We start from the raw sequence: 25,633 nt of genomic DNA on the forward strand, positions 1-25,633 counted from the left end.
CTCACTGTTCTGTGAAAACAGTGAACCCTTTTCAGATTTTCAGTTAAAAAATTCATTTCAAACCTGCGTGGTTTTCTGAAAATTGTAAAAGCAGTTGTTTGCTCCTAGCTTTCTAGAAGCCTATATACTAGAGTGTCACGGCCCTGAAAAAATTTTCCTCTTTACTAGGAACCACAAGGAATGACAGTTGCCTAAAGCTGCAAGTACTTACTAATATGTTGACTTTTTTTAAGAAGCCTAAGGAATCTGTCTCATCACCCTTGAGAGATTATTCTTCATGTGGTTTTCTTTACACATTGTGGTTTAAATTAATTCTGTGTAAAGACAGGAGGGTGACTGCAGTTATTTGTGGGCTCGTGGCCTGACAGATGTGTCCTGGAGTTAACACTAGAATACAGAAGAAAATTCAAACAACCTATTTTGAAGACACAATTAAGTTCTGAAGATGTCAGAGTATAACAGCTTGTATCAGGAACTTTGACATGTGTGAATTTGAGAGCATTATTTTGCAGTTAGAATATCAATGTAATGCTTAAATAATGTTAACATGTCAGTCTCCACAAATCTACTCTCTTCTTGAGAGGCTGTAGCATCCTCAGTAATTCATTGCATTTTGTGTACTTTTTGGATTTTTTCATGCCTTCAAAAAAAAAAAAAAAAAACCCCAAAAAAAAACAACAAAACCCACCAAAATCCCAAACCCCCTCTCTTCAAGACGGGGAAAAAATATCAACCTGATTTTTGTGGATTTGTGAGGCTTACTGCTTACAATGATGTCTAAATATTAACAGCAAAGATTATTTAGCCTTTTAAAACCTTGTGCTTTTTTTCCCCCCCCCAGGCCTGGCAGGTATTACGAGACAAAGCGGACCTGAACAGTATATTACCTTTAAGAACAACCACACACCAAAAATAATCAACTTATTTCGCTTCCTTCTTATGGCACCCTGGTGAAATAAGGCACAGTATCAAAATCACGAGGCTGTTACCCCACATTTTTTTATGAAATGTTTTTCTCTGTAAACTTCTATTAAGGAAATTTTTTAATAAGGATTGCATATTTTGTTATCAATATTTGTTAATACAGCTGTTCATTCAAAGGAATATGTAATAAATGATACAAAGACATTCAGAGCTAAACAATATGCAAGTCCAACTGTATCCTTAAGGTAATCTAAAATGGAATTTGCAAGCAATGTTTCTACTACAGAAAAGTTGAAGTAAAAAGGACGAATCAATGTACATGAAGGCTTCATATTCACACAGAGCGTATGAAGGAGAGATGGGGAAAAAAAACCACACTAAAACCAAAACACCCCACAGCCCTACCACTGCTACAATAATTTGGGCTTCTGTTTCTATTTTGTGTAAATATTTGTAAATTGGTCACTACTGTAAAATGAATAGAGGCAAGTAATCTTGAAAATTCTAGCATTAAAAAAAAAGTTGTGAACCCTCTTTTAAAATCCTGAGTACATTTTGTGCCTCTCACATACTTGTTATTGAAAATGAATTCACTGTTAAAACTGCACTTACCCTTATTGTCAAATTTGTATTTTCATTTTTGTAAGTTTAATATTTTGTATCATGTCACATGAAATAAATTTATATATGGAAGATACAGCTTTTCCATTTTATGTTGTACTGCATACTTAAAATATTTCTTATAATTAAGTAGAAAAGAAAATGCCCTGTAAAAGTAAGGCCTCTGCTGAAAATCATACACTTCTGTATGGCTATTCTGCATTGCACCTGTGTACAGGTAAAAGTTTCATCTATTGCTGTCTCTAACAAGATTGTGAAAACCTTTATAACTGTGTAAAATAACAAGCATTAGGTCTTCTTGTGCAAACTTTTATGTTCTAATTTATTTCAGGTTTTATGATTTAGATGTTCTAGAAACTGTAAAGTATTTGCCTGCTGTGGGGTTACTTACTAGACATTTCATGATCTAGTCTCTAAGATTTTGGCTTGCTTCTTAAAACATCTTCCTTCTGCAATTTAAACAGTCTTTCAGTCATAATCTGACCGTAGCAATCCATTACTCTCTGCGTATATTCCCCCCTCGCTGATCTTTCTCTTTATAAGGTGGTAAACTTGGTCTTAGTGAAACGCTCATTTTGACCTGTTTTATGTAAAATGGAAGCATGACTTTTTAGTACAGGCTGATGTCTACAATCAAAGATGCTATACAAGTCCTAGGGGGATTTGAGGAAGAGAGGAGGGCTGTTTCTGTTTTTCTAAACAAACAGTTGTTGACTATGTCTTTGTCTAGGAAAATTTAAAACGTTACCAACGTAGGATAACTGAATGGACAAGTTCAAACTTGGCAAAAATGTTATTTCAAGTGAGCTGGATGTGCAGCACAAAATTTTGTACTTGTCTCTCTCTTATGAGTTTGCATTGCATCACGTAATGCGTCAACCTGTCTCACACCTTAAATTACTGCTTTATGTTTGAAACCGCTTCTTCCTGTTTTGAAATAGACAGTTAAAAAACCTGTGATACCTCCATTCAATTCTGTAAAAACTGACCACCACTACTTGGTAATCCTTTTAACACAAGCCAAGATCTGTAACCACAATGGCCTGTGCCTTTCGAAAGAGTCTTTTTGCCTTTTTTCTCAAGTTCATGTACTTCTGATAAGCTACATCTATAATTAGAAATACAAAGTCTAGTTGGTAGTTTTCCACAGTTGCTTGGGGACAAGCCTGTTTGTTGTATCCTCTCTAACAACAGAAGACTCCCCAGTAATTTACTGTGTTACCTAAGCAAGGTGCAAGATAGTGTAACTTGGGTTAGCTCATAGTGGAAGAAGCTAGTGGGTAGTCTGACAAAAGCACGGAATGTGGCAGTGCTCTTGCACGCTAAAAAATAATCTGTGGGGTCTGGAAAACATATGTTACCAGACATGGCATTGTATTATTCGCCTGTCAAGGCAAACGGGAGCAGCACCACTTTCTGTGAGTGAATGTAATGATGGTGACAAAATGGTGGGTTGCAACTTTCATCAGAAAGCTTCAAATAAAACACCACAAAATAAGTGGTTTGGGGACAGCGAGTAGGAGCTGGACTTGTAACTTGGGATTCAGTTCTGCATAGTATGAAGTTGTTCAGAGGTTTAATGGCCTGAATTTCCATCTACTTATATTTCATGGAATAATCTACTCTGGGCAGGTGTCCAGAGTGAGAAATCCCTAATGGCTATCATTAATCTTAATGTTACCATGAAGTTTTCCCTTCAACTTCAAAATAAAAACCTTCACACTCCTATCCCTTGGCATACACCCTAGCAGGAATTGTTTTTCTGGGAGACCTTTGGTAAAAGGTGTTTTTAATGGCCGACCAAGATTTCAGCACATGTGCAAGATGCTAACTTCTCTGGGGCTTCTTACAGCCTTGGAATGAAAATGCTTTAGTTCAGCTCTGGTTGTTATTTTAGAACTAGCTTTGACTACTCATTTTGGCATTGGGTTGGTCTGTAATTTCTCACTTTGTATAATGTCAGAAACTACTAGTGTCTTGCATAGGATTTTAGGAACTCTTTGGTCCTCTAGGAGTGCTTTTAATTAACAGGCTCAGGGGTGAATGGGAAGATCGAACATTAGCAAGAGCTTCACAGTCAGTAACAGTAGTGCCAGAAATGGCACAGGCTGTATACTGTGAAACTTGAAATTTCTCTTCTAGTTCTCATGTCTCCTAAAATGCGATTGTGTAAGTGTACTCTCTTAAGGTACCTTAAGGTGTCCTGACAGTATAAGAAGTTATTTTTAAGAAATCCCCTACAAGGAATTCAATATAAACCAATTTTAAGATTCAAATTGCAGGGTTATATGGGAGAAGTGGGCAGCCAAGACAAAAGGATGGAAGATGATATGTAGATAATCTTAAGTTAGCGTTAGTGAACACCATTCCAAATGCTTACTTGGAACCAGTGCTTTCTTTGAACTTAAATTTAAATCCATCAGACAAAGCCGCTCTTGATTTAATGGACTTTGCTTGCTCTGGGTTCTCTCATGTGTATTTTGAAGCTGTTTTTTTTAAAATGTTTGTCTTGTTTTCTCTAATCCTTGTGTGTTTTGATATAAATATTTTCCTCATTGATTTTACAGAATCAAGGCTTATAAGAAGAACATGAATATGCTGGTTTGGTCAACTTGCAGGTCAAATGAAGTTGTGAGAAGTACAGAAGAGAGAGCACTAGGTCTGGAAATAATTTCAAGGGGTTCTGGTAAAAGGGTACTCACCTTCCTCTTACTGTGCTAAAAATGAATCAAAACTTGTGTGATGTATGTATGCTTCGTATAAAAGCATTTCTAGAAGATTGTAATGCTCTTTTCCATGCATAAAGAACATTAAGTCCTCTACCTTAAATTTCATTGTGCTGTGTACACCATCTCTGTGCTCCTGATAAAATGTGGAGCTTAAGTTAGCATCTGTTTCAAGTATACTTCTTCAATGTTCTGAGCTTGTAAATTGTGTACTTCAGCGGGCAGGTCAAGAGAGCAGACAGGTTTTATCTGTATGTACTGTGTAAGAAATATTTTACTTCAAGTGGATCTGTCAGCAGAATTTTAATTTAGCATTGCAGAGAGAGCTTGTACTCAGAAATATCTGCTTGGGTGTTTCTGAACTTAGAACACAAGTAAAAATTTGCTGATTGATTTATAACCAGCTATTTGTTTGAAGAAGAGGAAGAAAAAGGGATTAAAGTTATACTGTGTACACAATGTTTTATACCTGAAGTAGCTTGCAAGTTCTTTATTTAGAATCAATTTCAGTGCTTCTCCCCATCTTCCAAAAAAAAAAATTGTAAAAAAAGTCATTACTTTGAATAGTACAGGTTGGAAACATTTCCATTTTGTCTATGAAAAGCACTGCATTTCATGTGAAATGCAGAATAATAAAGAGTAAGGGTAGCTTAACCTACACTGCAATGTAATTTATCTTTGCTTTAAATTAAAATTGGTTCCAGTCCACATGAAGAGGAAATTTGAAATGTCCTGCTGTTTAAGAACACATTCATAATTTTGGGGGTTAACATATATTCTCTCTGCGTTGTTAAAAACTGCAGTGCATCTGACAGCTCTCACGGCACAGTATTAATTATTAAAGGTGTGTCCTGGGCTCAATTACTAGTACAGTAATTGTATTAGAGTCCTCTATCTGAAATGTGAGGCACTCTGGGTATGCTCGGGGTGGAACTTGCTTTCAGCCACACTAAATGCACCTTTTCTTGGGGCCACAAGAAAACGGTCCTTCAGCTTCATCTGTGCATCACCCCAGATTTGCTAGAGGTGGCTGGGGAAGGTCTGCTGGAGCCCCAGCCCCTTCCTCCCTGCCACCTCGGTCGTGGGCTGGCAGGTGGAGGGGGCAAGCAGCCAGATAGATGGCTGCCAGGTCTGGCCATGTGTCTTGGCACCCGGTTGGTGCTAGGACCCAGGGTAGGACCAGCAGCAACTTGGCGCTGTAGCTTCACTGCCTTCTATTTAAAGACTGCCCTGAGTCAGGAGAAGTGAGAGCTGCTGGGGATGACAGTTGCTTCAGGCAACCCTGGGGAGGACAGGGTCGGGGGTAAAAATCACCGGCGAGGGCCTGAGCTAGAAGGGGCATGGAGGGGAATCGCAGTGCCGAGTGCGACAGGGCGTCTGAGACCTCATCCTTCGTAGAGGATGATGAAGAAGAAGAGGAAGAAGAGGAGGAGGAGGAGGACGAGGACGAGGAAGATGTAGACCCAGAGGAAGCAGAGGAGCTGACTAACAGGTACTGCCACCCCAGGGACTGAGCCTTGGGAGGAGCTGGCAGCTGCACCCCAAAGCACCAGCCCAGGGGGATGCCAGGACTGGGGCGTGGTGCTGGTTTCAGTGCCTTTCCCCCTTCCCTTCCCCAGCCACTGCAGATAAAGGGGGGGGGGGGGGGGGGGGGGAAGGGCGGGGGGGGGGTCGGGGAGGGGGTGGCAACGTGGGGGTTTTTTGATGGGTATGGCGGTAGTTAAGTTTTGTGCAACAAGCGCCTGCCCTGAGTTCCCTGAAAGCTTTTCTATTTAGAGATCCTCTGGCATGCCAGCTCAAGTGGCATCTCCCTCTGCTCCTCCCTCTCTGGCTGACTCTTTGTCACATATCGATCTTAAATGCTCTGCAGATTTGCTTGTCAGGGAGAAAATGGTCCAAGATTATAATGGCGCATTGACACTTGTTCCTTTTTATGTCCCTTTCTTCCTTCACACTTGTCCCTCCCTCTTTAGTTTCTTCTTCCCCAAAAAAGGAAAAACTTGCTGTATGTGCTCGCCTCCACCAGCCACCATTTCTGTGGCTGATTTTTGGGGTGGAATGAGGAATATTTTAGCACTTTGATTCCCCATCCCCCCTAGTAACTCTTGCACAGAGGCAGTTTGTTGTCCTAATATTTTGCTTGTACCGTCAGGAAAATAATGAGCGAGGCAGTGGCCCAGTGCCTGGTGCCTGGCCCCCTGCCCACGCGGGGTGCAGAGGGGCCTGCAGCCTGCCCCACACAGACAGGCTCCCCCGCCATGCCAGCCCTGGTGGTTTCAAAGAGACTCTGAGGCCTGGGCCACCTATTGGGTCACAAGATTTCTTCCTCATCTTGTGTAAAGCCTTTCAGGTTTAAAGTTTTGGCTGGATACTGTTGGAAGAGCCAAAGACGTTAATGTGGATAGTTTAAGGTATTTCCAGAAACCATTTTTTAAAGAAATTTGGGCCATACAGTTCTGAATACCTCAGTGCTATGGAGCCAGCCTGTGTTTACAAGCCACTCTGGGTGTACCGCATAGTTCAAAGCACTTTCTGACATTGCTGGTGATCACTGGGAGAAAAAACACGGAAGAAGAGAGGCAGGGGGTTTCTGCACAGCCCACCCCAAGTGCTGTGAGAGCAAAAGCCAAACAGGGAAACGTAGCCCAGAACTGCAGGAAAACCTCCTTGCAGAAGGAACAGAGAGCTAGTTTTTCAAATGGGTGGGGGCGTGTAATGCCCCTTTTCTCACAAACGGAGATGTTGACTCTTCAGTCCTGTACTGGCAGGGAGAGGGGATACATGCCAATAAACACTGCTTGCACATGGCAGCAACCCTATGAAACAACCAGCTGAAGTCAGTGGAGTGGAGCTACTCGCTGCAGACAGCTAAAACACAACTGACTGGATATTTCTTAATGCAATCTGAAATTAAATGGCTAATAATAAAACTGCAATTGTGAAATGTAAGTGGGAATGGCTAACTTTTCTGCTAAAGGGAGGGAAATCTGTGTAGCCTTACTTCCACGGGTGCCTGTTAGGCAGCTCCCTGCAGCTGGGTCTTGCTTCTGGCTGGCAACTTCCACAACACAACTCAGGCATTACATCTTGCCACTTAATTAAATCACAGCTACCCTTCCCTTTAGGTCTCAGTTATATTAAACATTGCAGCATTTATCTCTGTCCTTAACCACCTTACTAATGAGAGAGGTCAGAGTCTAGCAGAGCGGTTTTAAGCAGCTTTCCTCAGTGGTAGCAGGGTATATTCAAATCCATTTGATTATTTTAATTAGGTTAAAGAAGGTATAAAATTTTGGGGTTGACAGGTATGGTAACTGCACAAGCACTCAGCAGTACCTTAGTAAAGTTAAATAAACCTGACGCTTTAAATGATTAAATTTTGTTGCTGCAAATGCCAGCAGTTGTTGAGCTTAAGGCTTCTCCTGCACCAAGTGCCTGGGCAAAGCTCCTGGGAGGTGCTGGCAGAGGAAAAACAGCCAGGTCGAGACCCTGGGATATACTTTCTCAGGCTGTAAGCTAATTATTTGTTGACAAACAGGTTTTCCAGCCCCTGTTGCAGAACAGATTTTTTTTATGTGTGCTTTGAAAACATAGCTTGGAGGCGGTGTAACCAATATGCAAGCTTGGCTGAAGACAGCCTGTCCTGGACCCTGCTGTCATTGATTTATTTTTAACAACCCCAAGCTCTCTGCTGCTTTTGTCTTCCTCCTCTGCATGAAGTTGAACAGCACCTGGTTGTGCAACATTGCAGTCAGTAAGAAGTTCCCCATTGGCTCCTATTTCCAACTTTCAAGCATACTAAACATTCTGATACCTATTTTATAAGAGAGTTATGCAGCAAGATAGATGGCCCATGGTCAGCCAGTGCCTGTGTGAAAGAAACAGAAGAGCCCTGGTGTTCCTCCAGGACACCAACCCCCAAGCCCTGACCAACCCACTCTGCTTCCACACCTGTCCCTCTACAGCAGCCATGGGGAATAAAATCCCAAAAGCTGCAGCAGAATTATGACTTTTCCCAAAATTTTAATCCAGAAAAGCAGGAAAAAAAAGCAGGAAAGTTTGGGTTTCACATTTTTATTACCCTTTTTAATGTAAGCTTTAAATAATTTGGTTTCCTAACACAGATTTTTATGCAAGTAATGAGACTAACATGCAGCAGCAGAACCTATTATAAAGATGTGATAATGCATTATATCCTTGCCAGCATAAATAACCCACTGGTCATGCAATGGGCTCATGCAATATTTTCTTGCCTTTGGTGTTTTGCTACCTGAGATGGACAGATCATGGCAGATGTCTTTGGTTTCTAACTCCAAGTAAAATTAGTCATCTAAACATGGAAAATATTTTGAAAGCCTGCATTGTGTGTTTTCAGGTAAATGTGAGTATGACATTAATAGGCTTTCATTTTTATGTTGGTAATGGTGAGAATTAAATCTAGCTATAGGAAAATAATTTACTGATTTACATACCCACTGGAATATCTGTGTCTCTAACAACTACGTGATGGGTGAGCTGCTCTGACACAGCTCTGTCACTCAGACCATTCCTGGCTGGTGTCCTTTTGCAATGGTAAGGCCTCGAGATGTGTCTCTGTGCAGAGCTTACATAAAAATGGCTTGGCAGCCAATTTGTACATGTTTCCAGGTAGCTGGTTTGCCTGAAATGGTTACAGGCCTCATTTTAGCTATTCATTTAGTGGTGATTTAAGACCACTAAATGGGGAGAAAGACCTGGAGTTCTGGAATTATTTTTTCATACTTTTTTTTTTTTTTTTATGAAGCAGACCTTCCACAAGAAGAACAGAGGTGTGGAAGCTTTAGAGCCAAGTCTAGCTTAAAATAATTGGTGAAAGAGGTGAAACGGGAAGTACAGTGGAGAAGGGGACTGCCTGCCACGTGAGGAAAGCTGCAGCGTCCAGGAGAGCGAAGGAATGGAATGATAGCAAATGGGATGCTGGGAAAGAAGTGGTGGGAAGGGGAGTGCTGGGGTTTTGTCTTCCCAAGGAAAACTTTGTCATACCCTCTTCAAAGTAGAAAAATATGTGGGGAAAGGCTGTGTGGTTTTAGTTCCCTAGACAAGGCAGCGCCTGCCTTGGGCCAGGGTGGAAGGGGCTGGCAGGGCCATTTGTTGGCCGCTGGCTGCAGGCGCAGCCTCAGTGAAGGCAAGAGCAGTGGAAAGCAGAGGCTTTTGATTGCCCTGCATGAGCCATTTTGAGTGCGGCAGGGCAAAGGCTGGAGCAAAAGGGCACTGGGAGCAGCTGTATGGGTGCAATGTTGAGGTGGGGGTGTTGCAGCAGGGTGTGGTGCAGCTGGTGATCCCACTGTGCGTCCCAGTTCCTGCAACAGCTGCAACCAGATGCTCCACATTTTGTTTCTTTTCAGCCTTGGCAAAGGTGTACATTGCAATTTGTGGATCTAAAATAACACTAGACTTCAAGAAGTTCCCCATTAGGTCTCAACAAAGTGATTAAATCCCTGTGTAAAGGAAGTCTCCCACCCAGACAAAAGTGTTTGTTCAATAACTGTGCTCTCTCCACAACCTGTACGATGGAGAATCCAGAATGCAGGAGCAACACAGACCTCTGAGGCACAGAGCTGCTGTGGTTTCTCAAGCAGCACCTGAACCTGTTACTGGCAATGCCATCAGGCCATGCCACAACTCAATGTCTGGAAGAGACCAGCACCCCAGCAGGTTGTGCCCCTTCCCAGATGTGTCTTTGATGATACAAAATGTGTGAGACAGGCCCAGCTCCTGGCTCCCAGCTACTCTTAATGAAAATCAGCTTTGTAAGCAGTGAGCAGCTATCTTACTGCTTTTGGATAATTATTCACTTGAATTCGGACAGATGAATGAGCCACGGTGTTGCCAGAAGGGGCATCATCAATAGTAAAGGAAGTTAGCAGTAGGTTAACAAGTGAAAGGCTGGGTTTAAAACAGGGACTTCTGTAGCTCCTCATTCTCTTACCCTGAAGAAGGAGATGGACAGGCTATAGCCCTAGGCAATGCAGAGCAATAGGCAGAGACCTCGCTGAGCATACTGATTGCTGTAGGGGGAAGGGGGTAGCGTGGTGAAGGCAGAAACTGCAAGATTGTACAGAACAAAAGTGCAAACAGAGAGAAATAGAATATTTCCTTCAACTCGGAAGGCAAGCTTGCCAATAACAATTTCCACCTCCCTTGCACTGTGCCTGCAGGGCTGCAGTAGGAGCCTTCAGGGAATGAGAGAACTTGTCAGTATAGGCCACTGCCACAACCAGGACACCCGGGTCATTTTGTCTGGGTTGTTTTCAGCTTGCAAGGTGCTATGCAGCAAACAGCAACAAATTTTGATGATAACCAGGAGTGACGAGGTCTGATGTGAAAAGGCTGAAGGGAGACTCGGGAGGATTTTAGAAAGCTGATGGGCTGGCTGTGCTTCTCTGTGATGGTGCTGGTGTAGCACAGATGAACAGACCTCGGTCAGTGTGTCTGAATGCAACTGCTCTGGCAGCTGGGGAGGTGGAAACTCTTCCCTGCTATGATACGTAAGGGGACATGTGCCCAGCCTGCCAGGATGGATAGAAACCTGAAATCCCAGTGGACACAGCACAGAAGTTATAGTGAGAAGAAAGAAACGATAAGAAAGATTTGGTTTTGAGCTATTATGGCAGGAAGCATGAAACTGGTTGTCAGCATCTTCAAGAATCATGAAAGGTTTGAGTCAATGTCCTAGCAGTGAAAAAATAAACTGAAACCACATGCGCTGACAGGATGGGTTGTGAAAAGTCTACATGCAATGATGGCAGCACTGGCTTTTGTCCCTGGATGTCAGTGGCTTCATTATGCATTTATGGAGCTGAAATATTGCAAATGTCTTTTTGCAACGGCAGAAGCGAGTAGAGAGGGGTGTTTCAGCTACTACTGTGCAGCATGCAAATTGTATACAAAACTGTGGTAACATTTGGAAGTATATTGGAAGGAAATACTTATGTGCCTTTCATTCTGGTCTTAAAGATATAAAACACCAACTCATCGCACTGTAGAGGAATATGGGCTGTGACCATAACCTTGGAAATGAGAAAATGATGTGAATAATTCAAGCTTTTTGCATAAGCAGGGCCAGGGCAGCCCATTCTTATTCACACTATATCAGCTGAAGTGGGAGTGCTGCTCTGTTCTGCATGGGGTTTTATTTAATAACACTAGGTAGTGCAGAAAAATAGGTTTAACAACAGATTAAGGAGATTTAGAAGTTGAAAAATGTAAAAAACATATCAGTCATCTGTTATCATGGACTCACATAAGACCTGAAAGCTTCCTTAGTACTATTGCTATCGATTGATTTGATTTGATTTGATTTGATTTGATTTGATTTGATTTGATTTTTCTATGCCCAACTCAACCTGATGCCAAGCCGTGAAACTGCAAAGGAAAAGCTAACAGCAAAGTTGATATATATTTGCTTGCTTTGCCTCTTCCTCCAACCTGTAAATTTTATCTTATGGAGCTAGCCTCTTTAGTGAGTACTGCACCAAGACGGATAATCAGCTGTAGACCCTAGGGTTTCTATCTGTTTGAGGGCTGGGTTTGGTATTGTTTTTGTTTTTGGGGAGTTTTGCTAAGGTGTCATTACTTAGTATTGCACTGTCAGGCTCACTTTGAATTGTGGGCTTTAGTCCAAGCTATCCTGCTAGTCACAGTCTCCAGGCCAGCCCAGTCACCACAGCTGGCTTTAAGCCCCATCATTGGACGTCGATACCTTGTTGTCCCTCCACTGCCTGGTCAGGCTGCTGTCCCACAGGGTGACTTCAGTTTTCAGTTAGCATTGAGGACATCAGAGATTAGATAGTCTGTGTATAAGTTTGCATAGACCTCATCATGGGCCAGCCAAGGGCAACCCTTCTTGTTCTGTGCTCTGGAGAGCAAATTCATGGAAAGGTAAGGCCAGCACTGCTAGTATCAGTATTACCTTTTTGTTTCTGATAGGTACTGAGCAGTTTTGCTGAGTGCCCTTCACAAAAATCTTACAGTTCAGAGAGTTTGCTTGATGGAGCAATTATAGCTCTCCTCAAGATTTCCTCTTCTCCTCCTTCAAAGACCTCTGCATTCTGCCAGGCACTTGGTGCCCTCTAGAGTGATGCCAGTTGCTCCTCAGAGGTGTCCCCTGCCTCTGCAGCCATCTCTGGTACCCACGTGGTGCTGGGTCATAGCCTATGGCAGTTGGTGAGACAGATTCTCTGATCCCATGGTCAGGAGCCAGATATTTTTCACTGCAGTTGAAGAAGCACTTTATTCCAATCACCTGGAAAGTGACCCTTCCCTCTGTTCAGTGGAAGAAAGATGTTGTGTGGCCATAGGTTTGCATCCTTCCACGGGAGTGAAAGAGAATTCACCACTTCTGCTCTACTGAAGCCTCTGCCTTTGCCAGCAGATACTCTGCCTTCCTTTCCATTGGCTGCTATTATGATTTCCCTAGATAAACTACTGTCCACTCAAGAAGTATCAGGATTGAGTATTGATTACCTTTTCTATTTTTTTTAATTACTTACAACCCTAAAAACATTTTTTTTAAAAATATGTCTTTTAATTGATTTTGCTATTCTTCACACTCTTATTTCTAAGCTGTTTTTCTAATGCTTCTCAGAAAAGATTTCTCCAGCCTTTTTTTTTTTTTTTTATTGAGAGAGATTTGATTGCAGTATATGATAGTGTACTGATTACGTATCCTAAGGTTTAAAGTTAGCTTTATAAATCATTGTTATTTCATTTGGGGAGGGCTTAGTATATTTTTTTATTGTTGAATGCATTCTAAATTACTTCGTAAAATATGTGGAGCGCTTAGAGGATGAAACATATCAAAAGACATTAACAAACTAGCAAATAGATTCTCTACCCCTTTGAGAACTAATAATCATTTACTCTTGGGCAAAGCAAGTGTGGGTGCTATTGAAACACTGACAGTATCTTGTAAGTGTGTAATGCAAGGTTTAAATTATACCGTGAGATAACCATGCACTGGCAATAGCCCCAGAATCAGCTCAATCTCACACTGGCTAAACAAGGTCAGATCAAAGACTTTTTTTCCTGCATTGTCAAGAGCATTTAAACACCTGTCCTTCACTGAAATAACCTTGCAACGTGCAGCTTTACAAAACTATCTAAAGTGGATGTCAGATGAAATATGACTTTCCTTATGCAAAATTTATGCACAAGCAGTATTTTTTAAAACCTTGAAAATCAGTTTTGCTTTAATGCAAATATTTAGATTTTACTGCAAAAATTTAATTTGTTGTGTGTTTTTTACAGCTCTTTTTTTCTTTGGTTTTTTCTGTTTTTAGTTTAAAAGATGTTATCCAAAATGAAGATGTGAAACCCAAGCTGCAGTACATCATGACTAACCCTTCCTTTTCTATGGTAACAGTTCAAAGTGAAGACAGTGGGATAACCTGGGAAACTAGCTCAAGCAGATGTTCTACTCCCTGGGCCTCAGAAACTAGTATGACTTCTGACCTTTACAGTATGGAAAGTTCACCGGTAGGTTCTCCTCCAGGAAAAGTTATCTTTATTATGGATGAAGGTAAGATTGTTCGGAAAAGGAAGCGCAAATCTTCAAATAGGGTGCCAATGGCTACAAGACTGAAGGGAGGCCTGGGCAGTAAAAAACGTGACTCTTCTGGAAGGCAGAGGCAGGAACCAAGAACTGTCCTAGGAGATGTGCAGGCAACAGTGTTAAATGTTGAACAGATGGAAGTACAAGACACAGATGAGGAAATGTTGGATGACGAAGAAGATCTAGAGAACATTGCAGAAGAGCCAGTAAAACGTGCTCCGATAAGGTCAATATTTAGAGAGAGCAGACTGAGAAAAGTAGGGCCGATCCTTGGAGGACCAGTACAAGCTAGAATCCAGCTGTTCAACTCAATTTTTGGAGGGACTGAGCCAGCCCCTGAAACATCGGAGAAAACCAGAATTCAGAGAAGTAACTCAGTTTCAGGGGATTCTGAACAGTTCCTTGAAACATCAGTAAAAGAAAGATTGCAGATGTTCAGTTCACTTTCAGAAGCAACACATCCAAAGCCTTTCCAGACAGCAAGAAGTAGAAATCTTCAAACACCATCAGAGAGAAGAAGGGAGCAAAGACAACAATCCACAGCACAAGCAAATCAAAGCTATTCTTCACCAACAAGACCTCTTGAAAACTGGCTTACTAATAAAGGTGGTATTTCATCTGAAAATATTAAACCCATTAAAACGAAAGATAAACCAAGCAGATTTTCACACTTTGGTGCAGAAACAACTCTTCAGCATGAAGAAAGAAAAGACAGACAATCCTTTTTGGAGGCTCCAGATCAGGTACCAGGACACTCACTGAAGTCCTGCCCTCCTGAAGAAGGCAGGAAACAGCAAAGTTATTCACCTGCAGACAAAATGTTAATAACAGAGCAAACAACCTCTGTTTCATTAGAGTCTGATGATAAATCAGAGAAACAAGCACCACTGCTCTCAGCTGAAAATGCAAACAAGAAAACAGACCAATCCCTGCTGACAGCATCAGATCATCTGGAAGAACCAGAGGAGCAGGAAATTCAGCCCAGTGCTGCATCACAGTCTGTTTCAGCAGATCTTGTTAATGAGTTAGAAAGACAAGGTACCCAAAGTACTTTGCCTATAGCATCCATGTCGGATCATCCTGGGAGGGAAGCACAGAAGTCAGCTGTTCAGTCTTACTTACCTAGTGCTCCATCAGCTAAATCCAAATATTCCACTCTTTCTGAAACAAGGCAGGAGGATATTATTCCTCAGTCATCAGGAACTGCACAGGCTGAGTCTGAATATATGCTTTTACCACACTCTGAAGATGAAACAGAGAAGCAAGAAACTGAATGTCAGCCACCAGTAACTGCACTGCCAGAAAGTGAGCCTTCAGGTCTGTTGTATTCTTCCAAAAAAAAAGAGGATCAAAAGATCCCACCACTTGAAATCCAAAATGTTCACTTAGAGAAGCAAACAAAGTCCAAACAAGACTTTTCCTCCTCCCTTCAGGAAACAGAGGAGCAAGGGATTGCACTAAATACACCTATTTCTGAAAAAATAGATTCTAAATATCTTGGAGTTTCATACCCTACCCACACAGAAACAGAAGAAACTGAGAAAACTCCAGCTACAAATAAAGCAGTAGATTTGGATCACCCTGATTTTCCCATTGAAACAAACGAACAAGCAGAGGGTGTGCAAATGGAGATGGAGCATCCAGATTTCTCATATCCCAGCAAAGAAATCAGAGAATCAGAGAGAACACAGATGGAAACAGAGCATCTGGGCTTCTCTTTTTCCAAGGAAGAAACAGAGGAATTGGAGGGTGCACAAATCGAGATGGAGCATCCAGACTTTTCTTTTTCCAGGGAAGAAATGGAGGAACCCAAAAGTGCACAACTGGAGATGGAACATCCAGCTTTCTCTTATGCCAGGGAAGAAATGGAAGAATTGGAGAGTGCACAATTGGAGACCAAGCATACAGATTTCTTATATTCCAGAGAAGAAGCAGTGGAATCGGAGAGTGCAGAACTGGAGGCAGAATATCCAGAATTGCTTTTTTCTATGAAAGAAACAGAGGAACTGGAAAGTGCTCAACTGGAGACAAAGTGGTCCGATTTCTCATATTCCATAAAAGAAACAGAGGAATCAGAAAGTTCACAACTTGAGAAAGAGCGTCCAGACTTTTTTCCCAAGAAAGAAACAGAAGAATCAGAAAGTGTACAGCTGAAGATGGAGCACCCAGATTTCTCATATTCTGGAGAAGAAATGGTGGAATCAGAGAGTGCACAGCTGCAGACAGAGTATCCAGACTTTTCTTTTTCCAGGGAAGAAATGGAGGAATCAGAAAGTGTACAGCTGGAGACAGAGCATCCAGATTTCTCATATTCCAGAGAAGAAATGGTGGAATCAGAGAGTGCACAGCTGGAGACAGAGTATCCAGACTTTTCTTTTTCCAGGGAAGAAGTGGAAGGTGCACAGCTGGAAATGGAACATGAAGGGTTTTCACTTTCCAGGGAAGAAACAAAAAAACAAACACGTGTTCCTTTTGAACTGGAACAACCAGAGTCTTATTCCCCTGAAGAAGCAGAGCAAGAAAAAACAGCACCGCTTGCACCAGTACCGTCAGATTTATCGTGTTTGATGGAAAAAGCAGAGAAAGAAAACACCACTGAATTCCAATGGTCAGTACATCCAGATATATTTGATTCCATGAGAAGAGCTGAAACAGAGCAAACTGGATATCAGGAAACAGCACATTCAGATTTACTCTATAACATGAATAAAACAAAGCAGCAAAAATTGGCACAAACAGATTTGGACAATTCTCTTATGTCAGATTTTAGTGACAAAGGACAACAGCTGCAGCCTGTACAGCAGCATTCACAACCTGGAGACAAGTTGTATTCCTGTCCCAAGGGAGTACAAGGAGAAACTACTCCACTGCAGTCAGAGCATCCAGTTTTGTCATATTCTACTGGAGAAGAACAGCAACATAAATTCTCACAGCTGAGGGCAGAACAGCCAGAGACATTGAATCGCACTGGCAAAACAGAGCAACAGAAAGTATTGCAACCAAAGCTGGAACAAGCAGATTCACCATATTCCCAGGGAGAAACAGCACAAGAAGCTGTACAAGGAGACTTAGAAGGTCCAGAGCCATCATGTTTCGTTAGTGAGGCAGAGCAACGTGAAAATGTACAACCAGCTTCAGAAAATAGGGATTTCTCATTTACCACTGGAGAAGTAATGCAAAAAGGAGTGGAGTCAGGATCTTTAGGGTCCCTACATTTGATTGACAGAGCAAAGCCCTGGGAAATGTCACAAACAGAGCAAGAGCAGTCACTTGACTCCTGTTCCGCTGCTGGTAGTCATCAACAAGAAGCACCACCACTGGATATGGTGCAGCCAGATAGATCATATTCTTTTGGCAGAATGGAACAACAAGATATAGTAGAAAGAGAGATGGAACAGCAGGAAACAGCCCAACAAAAAGCTAAGCAAACGGGAATGGTGTGTTCAGATTTGTCAGAAACCTGGGAGAAAGAAGAGCCACTGGTCACAGACCAAATTAATTTGGTACATCAAGAAATAGCTCAGCCAGAGCTGGTGCATCCGTCTTTGCCGTATTCTTTCAGTGAACAAATGCAAGAAGAAATGCAAACAGAGCCAGCATATCCAGAACAGACATTTTATGTAAGTACAGAAATGCAGGAGGAAATGACACACCGCAAATCAGAACAAGCATTTCTTTCATGTTTTACTAGCAAAACAGAACAACAAGAAATAATACACCCAAAACAGGAGCAAATATTTTTACCATCTTCCACTGGAAAAGAAGCTCCACTGGAAAAGGAAATGAGTTCAGAATATCCAGATACTTCGTATTTCCTTCATGAAACTGAACAACAAAAAAAGATGAAACATCCAACCTTACCACTGATGAAACATCCAACCTTACCACTGACGAAACGACCAGATTTTTCATGTGACAGTGGTGAAACAAAACCAGGTGACATCATAGAGCAGGAGTCAGGACATCCAGAGCTTTCATACTCCATGGGAGAAACACAACAACAATTAGAACATTTGGACTCATCAGGAAACCTGGATGAAGCAGTACAAGATGAAAGTATGGAAGTAGAATCTAAATGCCCAGATTTATCTGATGTCCAAAGAAACCAGCAACAAACTTCACAATTAGATTCAAAATATCCAGATTCATCATTTACGTTTGGTAAAGCCAAAGAACAAGCAACTCAAGACTTTGAATCTAAATATCAAGAATTGCCTAAAGTGGCCCAAAAAAGACCTTCTGCAGCACAAATAGAGTCAAAACATCCAGATTTGACATATTGCCCTGGCAAAGCAAATGAGCCGGAAACTGCAACATGGGAAATGAAACATCCTGATTTGTCACATTCCACTGAGACAAACTACCAAGAAGTGGTAGTGTTGGATAAGAAACACAGAAAAGTTTCTGTTGGCAGAGAAAATCAGCAGCAAACCACAAAACAGCAGATAGAGCAAGAAAAGTTATCACTTTCTCCTGGTAAGACAGAGCAATTTAAACATGCCCAGGAGGACTTGGAACAACCAGATTTATCATTTTCCTTTCACAGGCCAGATGATGAAATGGCACCACCAGAGGCAGAGCACACTGATGTGATATATCCTCTGGAGAACACAGAGGTGCAACAAAGAGTGCAACAAGAAACAGAGCAAACTTACCCCTTTGGAAAAGCAGAACAAAAAACAGTTCAGTGGGAAGTGGAAATTCCAGATTTGGCCCATTCTGTGGGTATAGCAGCAGCAGCAGAAGAAACGGCAGAACCATGGCAGAGACATTCTGACTTGCCTTATTCTGATTTGAAAGTAGGAGGACTGCAAAGTGAAAAGCTGAAACCTGAACACCCTGGCCTAGCATGTTCCCTGGACAAAGTGCAGGAAATGAACAAGCAGAAGTTGGAACAGTCAGGTGCCTTGGATGTTCATGACAAAACAGAGCAAATCCCACCTGCCCAGCTGGAGCTGGGCCACGCACACGTGGCATCCCCTGCCAACAAAGTGGGGCAGCGAGGAATGCAGCACTCAGCCTCAGGGTGCCCAAGTGAGGAACAGTCTGCCAGCAGAGCACGACATCCACAAGCTGCAGAAGAGAAACTAGGAGCTCTGGAGGCATCATCTCATGGTGGAAAAGCAGAGGAAAGAGAAATGACAAAGCCAGAGCCAAAACATCCTGATTTGTCATATTCCATTGATAAAACACAAACAGAAGAAACCACACGACTGGTGTTAGGAAAATCAGGTCTACCAAGTTGGCCTGGCAGAACAGAGCAAGCACAAACTGCACAAGAGGAGCAGCCAGGCTTCTTGCTTTCTTCCAAAAAAGCTGCGCAAGGTAAGAAAGCACAGCCAGGACTGGGACACTCACAGTTACCTCATTCTGTTAGTGAAGCAGAACAAGAAGCTGCACTTGCAAAATCAAGCTGTTCAGATTTAACTGCTGGCAGATCAGAACGCCGTGAAGTCATACAACCAGAGACAGAAATAATGGATTTATCAAGTTCAACTGGTAAAACACAGCAACCTCAGATTGCTGAAGTGGATTTGGTTTATCCAGATTTATTGCATTCCAGTGGCAAAGTACAACAACAGGAAAAGTTTCCACCAGAGCAGGAACAACCAGGTGATTTCTCATCATCTCTCAGCAAAGAAGAGCAATGGGAAGGTGTAGGAATGCAGACAGAACACCCTGAGCTGCAGTGCTCTATGGGGAAAACAGAAGGATTGCAAAATTCACAAGCAAAATCAGAGTATGCAAATTTGTCATTCCCTGTTGACACTGCAGAAACTCGTAAAACAACACAAGCGAAATTGAAAGAAGACAATTTGTTGCATATGTCTGTTGAAACAAAGCCATCATGGCCTGCCCCACTGGAGTCTGAACATCCAGATGTCTCGGATGCTATGGGCAAAGTACTGCACCCTGGTGTGTCCTGTGCTTTTAGTGAAGAAAAAACAAGTGCACATCTGGAGGTCAAACAGGAGAGGGGAAGCTATACATTACACCCAGAGGAAATAGTACACCTGAAACTGGAGCAGACAATGTTTTCAAGTTCTCATGGCACAGCAGAGCAACCACATAGGGCCACACTGGAAGGGGAATTCCCAGATTTCCTCTATTCCTCTGGCAAAAAAGAGCAACAAGAAATGGCAAAACTAGAGTCAGAACATTCAGATTTATCATACTCCACTGATGAGACACAACAACAAGAAACCACAAAACTTGGGTTAGGACTACCAGAATTATCTTGTCCTGAGGAGACAGAGCAACCACAAATTGCTCAAGTGGAAGCAGAGCATCAGGATTTACTGCATTTCACTGGCAAAAGAGCATGGCGAGGAACAGCACAACCAGAGGTTGAGCAGCCAGATTCATCGTATTCCAGTGACCAAGCAGGGCAGCCACTAGCTACACAACGGATATCAAAGCAGCCTGTAACACCCTATCCCATTGGAAAAACAGAGCAACAAGGAAGGGCACGTCCAGAACGCGAACTTCCTGGTTTATCTTATGCCATTTGCAAAACACTATCACAAGAAGCAACACAAATGGACTTAGGGGTACAAGATTTAACGTATGCCCTTGGTAAAACAGATGAAATGCAAACTGCGCAAGGTGGACTGGAACATACAGGTTCATTGTATTCTTCTGACAAAAGAGAAGAAGAAATGACGTTGCCAGCATTGCAACATCTGCAGCTGTCTTATCCTGTTAGAGAAGTAGAGGAGGAAACTATTTATCAGAAATCAAACTATCCAGATTTGTCATATTCTATTGTTCAACAAAAGCACCATGAAACTGAGCAACCAGAGGTGGAAGAAATGGACTTATCCTATCCAACTGGCAAATCAGAGCACTCACAACCTGCCCAAGACTTACTGCAACAGCCAGAGCTTAAGGAGTCCTTCAGCCAACTGGAGGAAAAAAGAATGGCTCAGCCTGGCTTTTTGCACTCCATTGGTGAAGAAAAGCAGAAACCAGCTTCACAATTAGAATTAGTGCAGCCAGGTTTATCACATTTGCTTGGTGAAAGAGAAAAACAGGAAATGGCACGAGCAAGGTTCATGCCTTCTGATTTTTCATATTCCACAGGAAAATCAGAGCAGTTGCAACCAGAACAGCTAAAATCAAAACATCTAGATTTGTCTTATTCTCTTGGCAAAGCACAGACTCATGGAATGAAGCCACCAGATTTATTGTATTCCTATGGCAAAGCAGAGCAGTCACAAACTGCCCAGCTGGAGCATCTGCAGACATTGCCTTTCACAGGTGAAACGGAGCGGGGGGATGGGGCCCAAGCTGAACAGCAGTGCATCAATTTGCAGTCCTCCGTTGTTGAAACAGAGCAACCAGAAACACCTTCTGTATCACATACCTTTGGCAGGCCTGAGGAGCAGGGAACCACACAACTGGACTTTGAGCAATCAGATTTATTAATTCCTACTGACAAAGCAGAAAAGCATGATTTGGCCCTGCTGAGAGCAGGACGTTCAGAGAAGCGAGGCAGTGGGGCTACTTCATCTCCAATTGCTCAGATGGAAACTGAACAACAAGAATTATCCTTTTCCACTGAGGAAGCAGAGAGTCAAAAAATTCAACCATATTCCTCTCCTACTGAACAAACACTGTCTGTACCTGTGGGTGTTTCACATTCTGTCTCTGAAACAAAATCAGAAAGAGGTCCAAAGTCTCCACCTGTAACTGGAAGCCTGTTGCCCAAGCACTTAGAGTTATCAGAGCAGTCAGAAACTTCCCAATCTGAGTCAGGTTTCTTAGCAAGAAAAGAAGCAGAGAATAAAAAAAGTCATATACATTTGCCTGTGGCTGCACAGTCAGAGGCTGAACACATAATTTTACCTGAAACAGAGAGAGAACAGACTCCACAGTACTTCCACACAGCTATACAATTAGAATCTGAACAATTAAATTTATCATATTCTACAGATAAAGCAGAAACTCTAGAAAGTCAAGATTATTTATCTTTACCTTCAAAAACAGAGTTTGAATCTTCAGTTCCATTTTATTCAGCTGATGAAACATGTCAGCAAGAAATTCCACCTTATTCAAAACCAGCCTCTGAGTATTTGGTTCCCACATTGTCCCTTGCTGAACAAGAAAAGCAAAGCATGCAGGCTCAGTCTACACAATCAGAGTGTAAACATGTAATTCCACCACATGATGAAAAAGAATTGCAAAAAATTCAGCTCCCTTCACCTAAAACAACAAGCTTGAAGACAGTGCAGTTAGAGAGTGTGTCTCTAATGCATACACAAGACCAAGACAAGCAAGAATCTCAAGATCATTTGTTGGACACAAAATATTTGTCATCAGAGCAGAGAAGAAATCCCTCCAGATTCACTACTGAGCAGGATAACCAAGAAATGCAACCTGATGTGGGGACCATGCCAAGGTCAGTGACCACAGAGTCAAAGATGACTGCTGTAGCAGGCCAGCAAGCAGTGTCATCAGATTCATTTTTACCTTTTCATACATTACCTGAACAGCCAGTATCAGTGGCTTTCATTGACAATGAAGAGAAACAAAATATACCTTCATCTTTGTCCGACATAGTAGGCATGTTTGGAAAGCAATCTAACATCGTTTCAGGCATTTATTTTAAAGGAGAGGATAGGTGCAAAACGCAACAAGATTTTGCAGATCAAAACCATACGTCCTTAGAGTCTGTGGGAGCTGTTTCATCAGATGTTGTTTATGAAACTGTGACACACAAAACTCAGCATCATTCCAGTGAACAGGGCAGCCTTTCTTCAGCAGAGATGAAGTCTGTTATCTCTAGTTCTGATCAAGAGGAGAATCCAGATATTCCATCTCTTGCGCTAGCCAGCTGGCTGACAGAAGAGGTGGAAGCTCGCTCAATTAGTCCAATAAGAGCTGCAGAAGCAAGCAGGCAAGGAGTTCAGCTTTCTGCAAGTGAAGCTTCTGATTTTGGATCGAAACAATTCCCAGCTGGAAGCTTCACAGAACTTGCAGTTCATGGTGCTACAAAAAATAAAGATCATATGTTTAGAGCTTCTGATTCAGTGTCAAGTAAAATTTCCCACGAGATGTCCTCAGACTCCAGAAACAGAACACAAAGGTATAATTTACCAGCTCTGGTAGGAGATAATCCAGGTCCAGACAAAGTTTCAGAGCATGAAACCAGCAGTGGAAATCCTCAAAAAATGGAAGCAACACAACATCCAGAGGTAGACAATGTGTCTGAAGTACCTGAACATTACCTGAGAGGAGAAGAGGAAGAAATGGAACATGCGAGCGCTGTAGAAGGCACTCAGCATGCTCCAGAGACTACTGAACAAAAAGATATATTTAATATAATATCAGAAGGTTATGAAATACTCAATATTCATGCTTCTACACATATTTTTTCTGTTGATGAAGAAGAAAGTAAACACATGGTAGATAAACTAGAATACTTGGAAACAAATCCTTCATATAAAAGAAAATCAGCTGATGATGGCCATAGAGCCCTAGCTTCTGGAACAATCACAGAAATTTCAGAAAGCTCATTGTTGGGAAAGCCTGCGAGTGATGAACTAAAAGAATTGATCAAAAATGATGATGTTGAGGAAACTGGAGAAACACAACAAGAAAATCCTGTTTTGCCAGAAAATGATAATAATGTGGTGTTGGATCCTAATAATGGTATGGCCGATATGGATTATTTTGAAAAATATACATTGATTGATGACAAATCCCCAGTTAAGCCACATTTTGAAAGACCAAGTTCATTGTTTTCTGTGACAGAAGTTCCCCACGAACCTGTGGAAGAAGCCACAACTTTTAAAGAAAGCACCGAGGCAGATACTTTGGAAGAGGAATTCTCCTTACTTGAGGATCTGGATGAAGTCTTTTATGGTACTGTGAAAGGAGAAAGCAAAATGCAGTCCTACGCAGATTCTCCAAAACCTTTACCTCTGCAGAAACCAATTGATATTAGCAGTAAAAAGGTTACAAATGTAGAAGATGAACAGAAGTCACCAGGGACCCCACTGTTTGATTCTGAAGAAGGAGTGCTAGAACGATCTCTATTGTTTCCTACCACTGTTGCTGCAGTTAATCCAGAGCTTCTAGAGGAGCCACCTGCTCTGTCATTTTTATACAAGGACCTCTATGCAGAAGCAGTAGGAGAAAAAACAAAGGATGGGACTCCCTCTGATGAAGAAAGTGGTAATTCTAATGCATCTTTTCCTAGTAGAAATTCAGACACAGATGATGGAACAGGAATGTATTTTGAAAAATATATTCTTAAAGATGAAATTCCAAGTAAGGCCATAGGGCCTCAAAAGTATCAGATACCGGAGGATGAGTCCTTTACTGGAGGAATTTCAGTTCAGAGTTCACAGGACAAACAAAAGCAGGGGTCTGGTGATCTTCAATGTGTCAGAACTGAGGTTCTGCCAGAAAGGGGTGTTGTGGAGAGAAAAAAAGTTCAGGTTGACTGTAACATTCAAGCAACAATTTGTAAACCAATGCATGCCATTCCTTTTGGAAGCAAAGTCATTCCTTCAGGTGCAGCAACTGATACCACTGAACAAAGAGAAGAAGAAAATGTACCTGTAGAAACAACTGAGGAGTTACCAGATCAATCAAGTCAACAAGCCTATAGTCAACTAGTGGATTACCAGAGAGCTGCTTATCAAGAAGCTGGTAATAAGCAGGAAGAACAGCATGACATAACAGCCGTTCCTCAAATGGAAAAATATGTCCCATATGTCAGAACTCCTGTTGAAGACAGTGAAGATGATCAGTATACTCAGGAAAATCTTTCCTGTATCCCTACCATTCAGCAAACAGAGAAGCCAGACTTGCAAAGAGAAGAGCACCACTCTGATATTTATGAAGATCTTGCTGAGTCAATGGACTATGATGTAATTACACAAGAAGAACTCTTGCAAGATGAAATATCATCTCAATTGACACATGAGGAGCTGTTATTTGAAGACAGGGACTCTTTTGAGCATGCTGGTGATAGTTATGAATTTGTTAATGAGCCAGAGCAAAGAACACCTGTTGAGCTTGAAGATTCAGGCTTTGTGGTTATGTATCCTGAAAAATCAGCAACAAACATTCCTCAAGTTGAGAGCCCACAAAGAGAACTGAAGAAAGCACAAGCAGACACATATTGTTACCACTGTAAGTGCCCAATATCTGCTATTGACAAGCTTTTTGGAGAACATAAAGACCATGAAGTCACAACACTAGATGATGCTGCAAACAAGATGAAGGTAAGAATTAGTTTGGGTGGTGGAAGGGGCTACTGAGGCTAATTTCTCCAGACCTCCTGTGTTGTCAGGGGAGAGGCTTCAAAGAGCAGTCCAGAGGCTAAGTCACAGTACTTACAAAATAAAAACTATTCCTAAACACCTGTTAGTGATCTTGAACAGAGACTGTCTTATTAAGGTGTTCTCTGGAGTCCTAGGCTTGCTAAGCTGGTATTTTTGCTTGTTCAGAAGTTTGAATTACTTTGTTTATATGTAGCTGCTACCAAACTTTCCATCTTTTAGATTTCTCACCTGTAAGTTTATTCTGGTTTGTATGTGTAGAGGAAGAAATGGGAAGAGTGTTGTTTCTATGAAAAGAAAATTTTAGTAACAGCAGCTTATTTCACTTAGCAAGGTACAGAAACCTTCTTATGTGGGGACCAGTATCATCATGAAGTGTTCCCTGTCCCGGCTACAGGTGTTTGTTGCTTGGAGATGATGTATGAGTTGCAAAGTTCACACAGTTTTGTTGATATGCCTTCCTCATTTTCTGTTCA

At 41.9% G+C, this 25,633-nt stretch overlaps 2 protein-coding genes across 6 annotated transcripts in view; both read left to right on the plus strand.

The window, feature by feature from the left end:
• Positions 1-1,621, plus strand: part of TENT2 (terminal nucleotidyltransferase 2) — a 45,305-nt gene extending 43,684 nt beyond the window's left edge. For all 5 annotated transcript variants that reach the window (XM_055790736.1, XM_055790739.1, XM_055790740.1 and 2 more), the window contains one exon: positions 842-1,621. In XM_055790736.1, the coding sequence (XP_055646711.1) occupies positions 842-916 (75 nt within the window). In that variant the 3' untranslated portion in view covers positions 917-1,621. The remainder of the gene's footprint in view (positions 1-841) is intronic.
• Positions 1,622-5,532: 3,911 nt separating this feature from the next.
• Positions 5,533-25,633, plus strand: part of CMYA5 (cardiomyopathy associated 5) — a 46,309-nt gene continuing 26,208 nt past the window's right edge. The window contains exons 1-2 of the mRNA XM_055791630.1: positions 5,533-5,763; positions 13,592-25,100. Of these exons, the coding sequence (XP_055647605.1) occupies positions 5,612-5,763; positions 13,592-25,100 (11,661 nt within the window). The 5' untranslated portion in view covers positions 5,533-5,611. The remainder of the gene's footprint in view (positions 5,764-13,591; positions 25,101-25,633) is intronic.

The sequence above is a fragment of the Falco peregrinus genome, chromosome Z (assembly GCF_023634155.1).
Source record: "Falco peregrinus isolate bFalPer1 chromosome Z, bFalPer1.pri, whole genome shotgun sequence".
NCBI classification, from domain to species: domain Eukaryota; kingdom Metazoa; phylum Chordata; class Aves; order Falconiformes; family Falconidae; genus Falco; species Falco peregrinus.